The sequence below is a fragment of the Megalops cyprinoides genome, chromosome 4 (assembly GCF_013368585.1).
Source record: "Megalops cyprinoides isolate fMegCyp1 chromosome 4, fMegCyp1.pri, whole genome shotgun sequence".
Lineage (NCBI taxonomy): Eukaryota > Metazoa > Chordata > Actinopteri > Elopiformes > Megalopidae > Megalops > Megalops cyprinoides.
In genome coordinates, this window is record NC_050586.1 from 2,255,001 (window position 1) to 2,267,072 (window position 12,072).

A 12,072-nucleotide genomic window follows, 5' to 3' on the forward strand; every position below is an offset into this window, starting at 1 on the left:
CATAGTATTTATTACATTTTTTAAGCTATGACATTTTGTGCAACCCCAACCTCCATTGATCTTATTAATATTTCCTAATCAGCTGTGGTGCTTTGATTAGTGTGTTGATTTGATTTCATTTTTAAACTATTTAATTTCTGCACAGCTCATAAAGGTGATGGAATAACTGCTGATTAAAAGGAGAGCAATGGCAGGCTGGTGTGATGTTGGCTAACCGGGGCCATGTGCTGTTACTCTTGGTCATTCTGCATGAGCCATTAGCAGTGTCACTCTGACTGTGGGAATCTGCTCCCTGCGGCAGAACCAAGTGCGAAAGCCACCAAATCAAGGCGCAAGGGCCTCGTTTGTTAATTGGATTAGTGTCAAATCCATACGCAGGTCTGACACATCATGATCATCCAAAGAGAGATCAGCTGGAGCTGCTCCTTCAGCCTTCACAGGTTCCTCACATTGTCACCCCCCCACCCCCTCATCCCTCCATCTCTCACCCCCTCCATCTTTCCCGATTCGCCTTGGTCCCTCCCTCCATCTCTCCTTATTCCCACTTCCACCATCTCTCTTTCCCTCTAATCTCTCCTACTTTCTCTCTTCCTCTCTGTCTCTCTCTTCTTCTATCTCACTTCCTCTTTCCCTCTATCCATCCACTTCCCCTCTCTTTCCCTCCACCTCTCTCTATTCTCTTATTTCCCCCATCTCTCTTCCTCAACTCTATCCAGCTTTCTCTCCTACTCTCTAAATCTCTCTCTTCCTCCATCTCTCTTCCTTTTTCCCCTCTCTCCTTCCCCTCTCCATCCACCTTTCTCTCTCCCTCCCTCCCTTTCCCTCCCTCTCTGTGCAGAAAAATCTCAAGGTCTCCACCGCCTTCCTGTGTATGGCCAATGACAATCAGTAAACCTGGTTACCTTGGTTACAGCAGGACAGCACTACAGGCCATGAGGTTGTGGCTTGGGTTTTTTGGATGCTGTGACTGACAGGCCTGTCCTTTCCTCTGCTGTCACTCCTTGAGAAAAGCCACAGCGGGTGAAGAAGTAAAGACTGAATGAACTCCACCGCGCTCTCCGACAGGACGGCTCTGTCCTCGCTGTGGGGGTGCTTCCCCTTGAGTCACTGCCCATCTGTGTAAATGGATCACAGTCCAGTGAGGGCGATGTGGAAAGTCTGAACTTGTAACTGGCTTTACAGGTTCCTCACCAATCAGCAATGGGGTGATGTCATCACGCTGTGGCACAGCTCTCTAGCCCCTGCCCCGCCCCTAGCTCCGCCCCAAAACAGCAAAAATATGAGGCATGTATTCCATCCTGAACAAGGCTGTAAGTTGTCTGTGAAGCAAAGAGATTAAACCACGTGCTGTATGGATACATAATTGATTGGAATAACACAGTGGATGAACCCTGCCTCCCCCCACTGCAGTAAACTACGACCTCAGGTAACCTTGGAAGAGACTAAACTGACCTCAGGTAACCTTGGAAGAGACTAAACTGACCTCAGGTAACCCTGGAGCAGATCTGTTCCCTGCATGTGTAATGGCTCGTCCCCGTGTTGCCATGCCTGCGCTGGCCAACCATGACGAACACAGGAAGTGTCTGGTGGTCCACCGCCAGTGCGGCACGTGGGGGTGGGGGGGGGGGCAGGAGTGGCATGGATGAAGAGGTGCATTCTGGGAAGGATCTGTCTGGACTCCAGATGTGCAGCGGAAATGAAGCTAACTCCCAAGGCACAGGAAGTGGCACCCGCATGGCGTGTCCGCGAGTAGCAGCCTCTGCGAAAGGCGGGCCGCCCACGCACGCAATCACCGCGTGGAAGATTCGCCTTCGCACACAAACTGGAGTGCCTCTGCCCAACAATTACTGCACCCCACTTGGGGGTCACCATGGCGACAGCCTCAGGTAGCTCGTCTCCCTCGAGGCTGCAGAAGAGGGGGGCTACCTGCCAATTACTGCTTTTATTTTCCCCTGCAAGCAGGCGCTGTGTTAGTCATGCATCCTGCAGACCAAACCGCTGCACGCTCTCCTCCCCGGGATCGGGGCTCCGAGACGCACGATGCTCAGCACACGGACCCATCCTGACCACACGCACGTTTCTGCCAACCACCCACCACACCTTCTCCCCATACCTTCTCCCCATACCCTCTCCCCATACCCTCTCTCCATACCCTCTCTCCATACCTTCTCCCCATACCCTCTCCCCATACCCTCTCCCCATACCCTCTCCCCATACCCTCTCCCCAAACCTTTGCCCCATACCCTCTCTCCATACCCTCTCCCCATACCCTCTCTCCACACCTTCTCCCCATACCCTCTCCCCACACCTTCTCCTCATACCTTCTCCCCATACCCTCTCCCCATACCCTCTCCCCATACCCTCTCTCCATACCCTCTCTCCATACCCTCTCCCCATACCCTCTCCCCATACCTTTCTCTTTCAGCCTTCGCTAGGGTGGAAGCTGAAATTCTCTGCTCTCAAAAAGAGAGTAAATACACCTGGGGGTTCTACAGCAGCCGTCAGACAGCACGGATTCAGGAGAATACACATCAGTGCTGAGAGACTGCTGTTGCTGCTGTTCCCTGAAACTGTTATTTGTAAGCCAAATGATGCAGACCTCTGCTGCATACCTCTGGCTATGTGATACCCTGCAGAGACTGTTTGACAGGTAAAGAGATTGCAATCCTCCAAAGCACTCTTTTTTTGGATCGTACTCTTTCTCTTTCTTTGGCTCCCATTCTTCCATTCTCTCTCTCTCTCTCTCTCCCTCTCTCTCTCTCCCCCTCTCTCTCTCTCCCTCTCCCTCTCTCTCATTTCACATTTTGGCAGATGTTTCTCTAAGATTCTTTGCCCTGTGATACACTGAAATTTTGTGTCCCCAAAATGCTTTCCACGCACCTCAAATACAAGACACTAAAAAGACACAACACCAGCTATGGATCTGCTCAGCACAAACTGCATGGGCAATTGCATTTCCAAGACTGACCTGAGATGGATTTCTCACAAACAAACAACATGCACACATAATAATAATATAATAAATACATGCCATTTGTGTCTCAAAATCCACATACTTTATATTATAATATAGACACATTTTCATTTTTCTTTCAGACGCATAATTGTAATCGAACTTCATGGCACAGTACTAAAGTTGCACTGTGAATATACTGTACCATCTCCTCTTCATCTTAAACTGTGTCTTAGTGTTTTGCTGCTTTACACTGGAAGAGACGGCTTTATTTAAATGGACACAGGTTGTCTCTGAGGATAAACCCTCTCCTGTTTAGCCTTCCATCTCAGAGGCTCCGCCCGCCACAGTGCTGACAGGGGCACCCGGTGGTGCAGTTCCAGCTCCGCAGACGCGGGTTTCAGCCCAGGCCGAGTCTGTGTTTGACAACTGCGCTTGTTTGGGAGGGTTTGCAGGTCAGGGCTGGGGCAGCTGCCTGAGGCTGTGGAATAATGTTGGGGGGTGGGGGTTTGCTGGGAGCAGGGCCCCAGAACCTGGCTAGCTACACCTTTCTCTGTGGTCACCTGTGAAGGGTTTCTGCACGTTCAAATTCCTCTGTGACAAGGCAAGGATCTGTTAAAGAGGCCGAATTAAAACAGAGAACAAAAGGCTTCAGTGTCCAACGCAGCGTGACACATAATCCTGGAGAACTTGTCAACCCCGCACAATGCTGGATTCCTAATGCTGGTTACAACAGCAGTTTGAATTTTAACACTGCAGCTACACATTTTTCTGCACCAGTGTGGAAATAAACACAGAAAAAGGCTGAGGTTGGGGGGTGATGCAGGCACTCATTCATAAGAGCGGTCTCTGGCTTATGTGTCGAGGTCTCCCATTGATCAGTAATCCGTGCATCTCTCTGAATGCAGTCTGTAATGGATGTTGAGAGTGTTTTTATTTGTTTTTTTTTTGCTTTTCCTGGAAGATATCAGAGTGCACTGCTGCATTTCCACAATGAATTTATCAATATCCGCTGTAATCGCTGTGGAATGTGCTTTTAGCATGGCATGCAGGATAGAGAGAAAGCGACCGAAGTGTGCAATGGGCTTAAAGGTGGTCTGGCCTAAGGGTGTGAACCAGGCTCATTTGGGGTGCCAAGTCTGTTAAAAGTAGAACACATTGGCATATCAGACCAACATGGCGGAACAGGGTTTTTCATGTGTGTGTTAACTGTATTTGTCTCCATCTGGGACCAAACACAGTTGAGGTGCTACATCTTCTAAAAAGTGTGACCAGCCACACAATTGGCCTGTCTGTTTTGGTCACGTGACCAGCGAAAGTTCCGCAGTCCTGTTTGAACAGATGTTCGGTCAAAGTTCCCCGACAGCAGCTGGCAGCAATGACACAAGAGAGGAGCCTTTATTGATGCTTCAAATCCAATTTCACTCTCCTTACTGAGGGAATAAACACCCCCCCGTCATGTTTGCAGCTCAACACAGTGCAGTGAGTATACATCACTACCTCAGCATTTACAGTTCAAAGTTAAGGGCAAACGGGGCAGCACTGAGCCGCCATTTTAAAGAAGCTTCACCGACCCAGAGCAGCGATGTACCGCGGAGGTCAACATGACAGCCTTCACCTTCAACATCAGATTCAATCAACGTCCAAACAGCACGGACAGGAGGTGTGACTAATTAATAGAGGATTGATCTTGGTGGCTGAGAGCTGCACCTGTGTCCATGCCTCAGGGCCACACCAGGACACTTGTGACTTGTTGACAAAGGGGACCTGTTTTTTATTTTATGTCAAATGTGTCACTTAGCCCAGCTTGGTCTCCTCAGCTGTGGCTTTGAGGTTTGGTTATCAGCAGACTAAAGAACAAAGGGAGACCAACACCACAGGTTTCCGTTGAAGTCCTCCCAGCTTCTTTCCCCATTTCTACACAGCCATTAGCCGTTGCGAGGCAGAAATGGGTCTTATCTGGCTGGCCTTTCTTGATTTGTTTAATATAATTACTGAAGCAACCTGCCAGGAAAGAACTTAATTATGCCATTTAGAAAACAAAGAGTGGGCAAACAGAGTTCCACAGTAAAATGTGAGAACCAATGTGTGTCCGACGGACCGCACTGGGAGTTCTCAAACGGCCACACAACCTGTTCACTAGCGCAATGCACACAGTCCTTCTTTCACACCTTCAGTCTCCTGGACCTCTTCCTTACGCTAATATTGACACATAAATTTGAGCTTGGTGCAGCAATGTTCCTCTACTTTCATGTCACAACACACTTACCTCCAGCTGAACACATTCTTTCTCTCTCTGCTGTTCAGAACTGACACACGGAGCAGAATCGCATACAAACATCATGAGATATTGTCCATATATTCAGTTATGCTTGAAAGAAAAAGTCAAGTTTAACTAAATAAGTACTACATTTGGATCCATTTTTTTCTCTCTCTTGGCGAAAGAACTGGGAAAATAAGTTTATACAGTGACCAAAAGCCATTCCAACGAACCGAGCTATTCCGTCTGTGCACACTCAAACGAAATAGAAGTTATATGTTTCCCGAGGAATCCCAGTCGCACTTACTGGTCTTTGTAATTTCTCTTTATCTGGAGGGACCGGAGCAGACGGCGTTTAGGTGACTGAGCACAGCGCGACACCGTAGCGCCTGTCGGTTACTATTCTATTGGCGCCTTCGTGCCATTGATGATTCTTATTGTTTACTACACGAGCAGTGAAGAACAGGATTGATGCATATTTCGCTTTCCACGGTGCTACACTGTAAATATACAGAGCGAGCTATTCCATGGTCAAATACAAGTAACGACTTGCGCACATAAGTGCAGTATTCGTGCGTGGTAAATTAACTATTGGTGTCGACTTCAATATTTGACAGACATCTTCTCTGTTCGTCATAATTACCGTTCGGATTCTGTAAGCTCTGCAATGGAAATTCTATTCATAATGTGGGTAATTAAATTAAGTCTGTGAATGTACGCAAACAGTGCTGAAAAAAACAGGATTTTGGAGATGAAAAACATGCCTACCTCAAAAAGCTGTGGGATCTCTCGTTTCGACAGGTATTCTTTGGCATCGTTGGTGTTCATCTTGCTTGCACTGCCGTCGCTGATTGCGCTGAAGTGTTAAATTAATTAGTAACTTGTTTGAATGGCGGTGAGCGCGTGCGGTGTCCTCGCGTTTCAAACGCACGAGCTGCAGTCCATCTGCGCGCGGCGCCAGTCGCACATGCCGCTGTCCTCGCGGCTGTCACTCACCCGCCCGCGCCTTCCGATCAGCTGCGCTCGTTCGCTGCTGATCCCTTAAATTACTTAAGCTGTTATAAGGTTATTAAAGCACACAGCGCGTCTCACCGTCGGCGGCTTTGCGTGCGCAGCTTTGTCCAAAGTAAAGCTGCACTTTTAAAACGGCCCGGTTTTTAGGTAACGCCTCTAAACTCCCTTATCCGGTCCGTCTCTCTCCCCCCTCTCCGGTACCCCTCTGCGCACGCACATGTCAGGAAATTCGAGGTTAATTTCTTCAAATAAATACGCCCATGAGTATTGGACAAATTTGTCCTGGAAGTCTATATAGCAGATTTTGTTTTTTCTTAAAGTGAAAAATACGGAAAATAAGAGCTGAACTTATTTTCAACTAAATATTTTTGTGTTATCTTGTTAAATGTGCAAGGAAAATGTGTAATTATATATAGTTATGTTCAAAAGATTAAAAGGAATGAAAGCAATCTCAAATGCTTCAAGTGATGATTCAAGTGGGTCTTACCACCACTCAGAGCTTTGGAGTTAAAAGTTAAAGGCAGAAATCCAAACCCCTGTCTGAAATAGCATTTCCTTTGGATAGCTCTTGGAAACCTTAAGACAGAGGATTTTGCAGAAAAACGTCTTGTGAGACAATCTGTGTGTGTATTGTGCATGGTTCTCTACACTGTGGTATATTATCAGCTTAGCAGACACTGTTATCCACATTGACTTACATAGTTTACATATCATTCATTTTATACAGCGGGATGTTTGCGGAACAATTTTGGCTAAGAATATTGCCCAAGGGTACAATACCAGTACCCTACTGGTGAACTGTTCAGAATGTTTCAATGTTTAGAAATTGAGAGAAAAGGTCTGGCAACAAGGCATCTTCAAGGTGTGAGCATTTTGTTCATCCATCTAGCTTTTTGGTAAAGTTCACAAAAACACCATTGTCACCGGGAACAAACCTTGATGCATACTCTCAGCAAAGTGCATTCTGTGTGAATTCTCTGTGAGTTTAGGGTGGCCTGCATCTGCAGATGGTACAATGGTGGCAGTACAACAACAATAACTTGAATTCAGCAAAAATGTCTTAATACCCAAAAAATGGTCTTCTTGCATCTGAATTCTGGGCAGTGTGAGTGAAACATGCATGTCCAGGTTGTGGAGGTGTTCCGGAACACACGCAGCAGGTGAGACTCTGTGCAGGTTGCCCTACGCTGTGGCGAATGAGCGTGGCTCACAGCAGCAGTGAGCTACAGTGCCACCTACAGGCCACATGCTGCCCTGTGGCACACTGAAAGTGAGCCTCCAGATGTGTCATTAGTCCCTTTTTCACCTGTTTGCTGTTCACGTGGTCCCCTATTGGTGAAGCTTCCAGGACCATCTCCTGGTCCCAGAAGATAACTGAAGGAGAGGGACTTCCCTATGTGGGCAAGTCAGACATGCAAATTTAGCAAGCAACAATGGAAAGAACATCATGTACTGTCTGAGGCAGTGACAAAATGTGCGATTGACCAAAATCATTACGTTACCCTGAACTGCTTACCAGATGCTCTTATCTATATTGACTTGCATAGGTTACAATTATTACATGTATCCATTTACTGGATATTAACTAAATATTTTACTGAGACCATTGTGGGTTAAATACCTTTCCCAAGCACCCAGCAGCAGTGCCCCAGTGGGGAATTGAGCTGGCAGTCTCTGAATTATGATCCCTGTTCCTTTCCGGTATGCCACATCACTGCACCAATTTACTTCCATTAGCAGAGTGAGTGTGAGCAATGAGTACATACAAGCCTGACTTTGTAAACATGTTAAGTTTTGACTTATTTCACTGGCAACTCCAGGCATTCACTGTTTTTTTGGATGTTGAATTTAGCATTCAGCATCTCCTGCACTCTATGCAGGCACTGTGCAGTGGGTGGGGACCTGTGATTGGCTGAGATTAGGTAAAGTATTAGTACCAATCATGAATCGCCATTCAGGGAGAGGTCAGAGGGGAAGAAATAATATCTGAAGTGTAAACCTTAGCAGACAGTGAGGTCTCCCTCATTACAAAGACAAAGAAAAAGGAGAAGGTTTGAGTCAATGTTTTATTAAAATCAGCAGACTGGTCCTCCCGTCCAACAGACTGGATATAAATACAAAGCCTCATGTTTTGTACAGGTGGCAGTGACAGCTGAAGGTGTATTGGCTGATCCAGAATCAGGATCCTCACATCAAAGTCTTCACCTGCCTTCTACTAGCCTTAAATACTTACAAGCATGTTTATTCCGAAGCTGAACCAGAAGCCCTATGACAAGAGATAAGAGGTGGACATTTTTGCTAGTTTGGTCTCTAATGATCAGAATGAGGGTCAAAGCCTTGGGCTCACTCATTCCCAAGTTACATAAACTACAGTCAGGTACAGACCTACAGGTAAACACCTATGGAAACACCCTATGGAAACACCAGCAGGAGCAGACTCATGGAAGCATCCATGATATGCACCTGGGAATACTTTATTAGGATGCATAATAATTGTTTGCATTTTTCAGTTAATATCCTACCCATGTCTTTTTGCTTTTATGGAAGTTACAGTACAAGAGTTGAGTCTATGTAGGCTGTAAAGACGTTAACTATTGCTGTGCAGTTTTCAGACACACACATCCCCTTGGCCAGGACAGAGGACAGAGAGGGAAAATGCACAGAGCCTGGTGTTTGCAGAGGCGAAGCCATGACAGATGTCTGAATGGAGTGTAATCAACACCATTGTGTTACTGTATCAGTCACATTGGACCACAGAGAGAAAGGGAAGCCAAAAAGGGAATGACACACAGCAAGCCCTGCCTTTTCCTCATCAGCATAATATCTTTTTATGTGCTTAAAACATGAACAAGAATAAAGTTTGTTAGTTTGAAATGACAGTTTTCCACATGATAACTGGTATTAAACCAAAGTGAGGCACAGACTTGTCAGGTATTGCCTCCACTCCACTCCATCACCTTTCTATTCATGAGAGGCTGAATATTATTGGATGTGATCCTATGTGAGCTGTTTACTGATTGGTCCAAGAGAAAACCGCAACACAGCACTGGGGAGTGCTCATTGGTCTGAATGAGCCAATCGAAAGACAGCCTGTGCGTGTAATAGGGACAAGAGTGGCACAGAGCAGCAGAGAAACGTATCCAACATTGCAGATGCTCGCAGGCTGCGTGAACACTACAGGAGCCACATGGTGTGAGAAGGAACTCGTTAAAGCTCTGCGCGGCTGTGACATCATTCAGAGTTCCAGTGTTTCCACAACACGGACTCCATACAAACCCTGTTACTTTACCAGAATAAATGATTCTGCTGCTCTTCAGGACACTTCCCTTACTTAGAGCTTCAAATGTGCAGACCTTTAAAACATTTTCACAGTAACTCTTCCCTACATGGTTTGACTATTTAAATAAATTAATTCTCTATCTATGTCTGCAGCTAATCCCCCAAAGCAAAACTTTTATCTCTGCATCAAAAATTACAAGCATTTTCATGGGAGTGAAAAAATAATAAAACCAGCGACAGCCACTCCCAAGTGTATGAGCCTGGGCAGAGAGACGATAACGAGAAGATATTACTGCGCTTTCAGCAACGGACCACTTTTGTTTTCCGTGTCTCCATGATGCAAAAGAACCAAATCCCATATACCTTTTACAAGTGACAACACAGAGGAAATCTCCTGAAAGAGAAACAATATTGTAGCAGTTTTTTTGCCTAAAATAACACTGATGTACACTCTTTTTGCTGCCTACACCAATACTGTTACCCCACAAACATCAATTTAACCAACACATTTTGCCAACATATACTCCAGAAAAGCCAGCACAGAGGAATTCTGGGATTGCAATCTTATCTCTCCTGCTTTTCTAAGCTGTCAGGGCACATCAGTCTCTCCTCCCATAATTCCGCTGCATTCCTGCTGCTTCCCTTAGGCCTGCTGCTGGCTCGATGCTTAGTGTTTCAGCAGGCGTCTACATTCGGGTTACTCGGGACAGCACAGGAGGGAGTCCTGTATCCCCACGGAACAGAGACCGGGCCCACACTCAGAGCAGACTTTCTCTGGAGGGATTCACTTCCAAAAAAAATAAACATTCCAGTACATGCCACATGTGCTTGGTCCCTCCCTCACATGTACATAGACATTAGGAAAAAAGGATTAGATTCTGATGGGGGGAGTGAGGGTGCGAGCCAGATGAGCTGGGCTCTAGCTGGAGTCTCCAGAAGGGGGCGATGGCGGGTCGGAGTCAGACTCGTCCTGCTGGTCAGAAGGGAGGTGGACACGCTGTTCGTCCATCCGTTTGGCCTGGACCCTCTGGATCAGGCTGAAAAAGTCCTCATCCGGTACCGTGGGGGCCCGCGGACCCGAGTCCGGAGGGGAACACCGCTGGTCATCTATCCGAGAGGACTGCAGAGAGAGAGGGAGAGAGGGAGTGAGAGAGAGTGAGAGGGAGAGACGGAGAGTGAGAGAGAGAGAGAGGGAGTGAGAGAGAGTGAGAGGGAGAGATGGAGAGTGAGAGAGAGAGAGTGAGAGGGAGAGACGGAGAGTGAGAGAGAGAGAGTGAGAGGGAGAGACGGAGAGTGAGAGAGAGAGAGTGAGAAGGAGAGACGGAGAGTGAGAGAGAGAGAGGGAGTGAGAGAGAGTGAGAGGGAGTGAGAGAGTGAGAGGGAGTGAAAGAGAGAGGGAGAGAGAGTGAGAGGGAGAGACGGAGAGTGAGAGGGAGTGAGATGGAGTGAGAGAGAGTGAGAAGGAGTGAGAGGAAGTGAGAGAGAGTGAGAAAGAGTGAGAGAGAGAGAGAGAGAGAGAGAGAGAGGGAGAGGCGGAGAGTGAGAGAGAGAGGGAGAGTTGGAGAGTGAGAGAGCGAGAGGGCCAGGGAGAATGTGAGAGAGAGAGAGAGAGAGAGAGAGAGAGAGAGAGAGAGGCGGAGAGTGAGAGAGAGTGAGAGAGAGGGGGAGAGATGGAGAGTGAGAGAGAGTGAGAAAGAGAGAGAGAGGGAGAGAGAGGGAAAGAGAGAGTGGGAGTGAGAGAGAGAGAGACAGAGAGAGAGAGAGAGGGAGAGACAGAGAGAGAGAGAGGGAGAGACAGAGAGTGAGAGAGTGAGAGGGAGTGAGAGTGAGAGTGAGAGTGAGAGAGAGAGAGAGAGAGAGAGAGAGAGGGAGAGGGAGAGGCGGAGAGTGAGAGAGAGTGAGAGAGAGGGAGTGAAAGAGGGTTAGAAAGAGTGAGAGAGAGAGGGACAGGGAGAGAGAGACAGAGAGAGAGACAGAGAGAGAGAGAGAGAGAGGAAGAGAGAGAGGGAGAGAGGGAGAGACAGAGAGAGTGAGAGAGGGAGAGAGAGATTGAGAGATTGAGAGAGAGAGAGAGAGAGAGAGAGAGAGAGAGAGGGAGAGACAGAGAGAGTGAGAGAGAGTGAGAGGGAAAGAGGAAATGCGACAGACAGAAGGAGGGGGAGAGAGATCGAAAAAGAGGAGGTGGGGCAGAGACAGATATGAGCAAAAGAGGAATGAGGGGTTTCAACAACCCGGTCAAGTATGCGGTCTGGTATAGTGACCCGGTCACATCGGTCGCCAAGTGTTACCTGGCACTTGATGAGCATGTTGAAGAAGTCATCGCTGGGCTCCTGGGGGTCGCTGTCACCGCACAGGTGACCCAGGTTGTTCTGGGTGATCCGCAGGCCTGGCAGGTTACCCACGTTCGCCCTCTGGTCGTCCAGCCTCCGGCTCTGTGAGCTGGCGATCAGGTCGAAGAACTCCTCCGTCTGAGGCGAGGAGAGAGAGCCGGAGTCTGCAGGGGGCAGAACACACAGAGAGTGTGAGAGACCTGCTGAGGAAGAAGACTCACGCGAGCATTAGCACA

General features: G+C 47.6%; 2 protein-coding genes across 2 annotated transcripts in view; both read right to left on the reverse strand.

Moving 5' to 3' along the window:
* The window catches only part of ak5l (adenylate kinase 5, like), a 38,858-nt gene extending 32,558 nt beyond the window's left edge, over nt 1-6,300 (reverse strand). Inside the window, exon 1 of the mRNA XM_036526123.1 lies at nt 5,982-6,300. Within this exon, the coding sequence (XP_036382016.1) occupies nt 5,982-6,041 (60 nt within the window). The 5' untranslated portion in view covers nt 6,042-6,300. The remainder of the gene's footprint in view (nt 1-5,981) is intronic.
* Nucleotides 6,301-8,311: 2,011 nt separating this feature from the next.
* gpsm1a (G protein signaling modulator 1a) overlaps nt 8,312-12,072 on the reverse strand; it is a 40,789-nt gene continuing 37,028 nt past the window's right edge. The window contains exons 13-14 of the mRNA XM_036527013.1: nt 11,795-12,000; nt 8,312-10,626 (exon numbers count right to left, since the gene is read on the reverse strand). Coding sequence (XP_036382906.1) covers nt 10,426-10,626; nt 11,795-12,000 — 407 coding nt within the window. The 3' untranslated portion in view covers nt 8,312-10,425. The remainder of the gene's footprint in view (nt 10,627-11,794; nt 12,001-12,072) is intronic.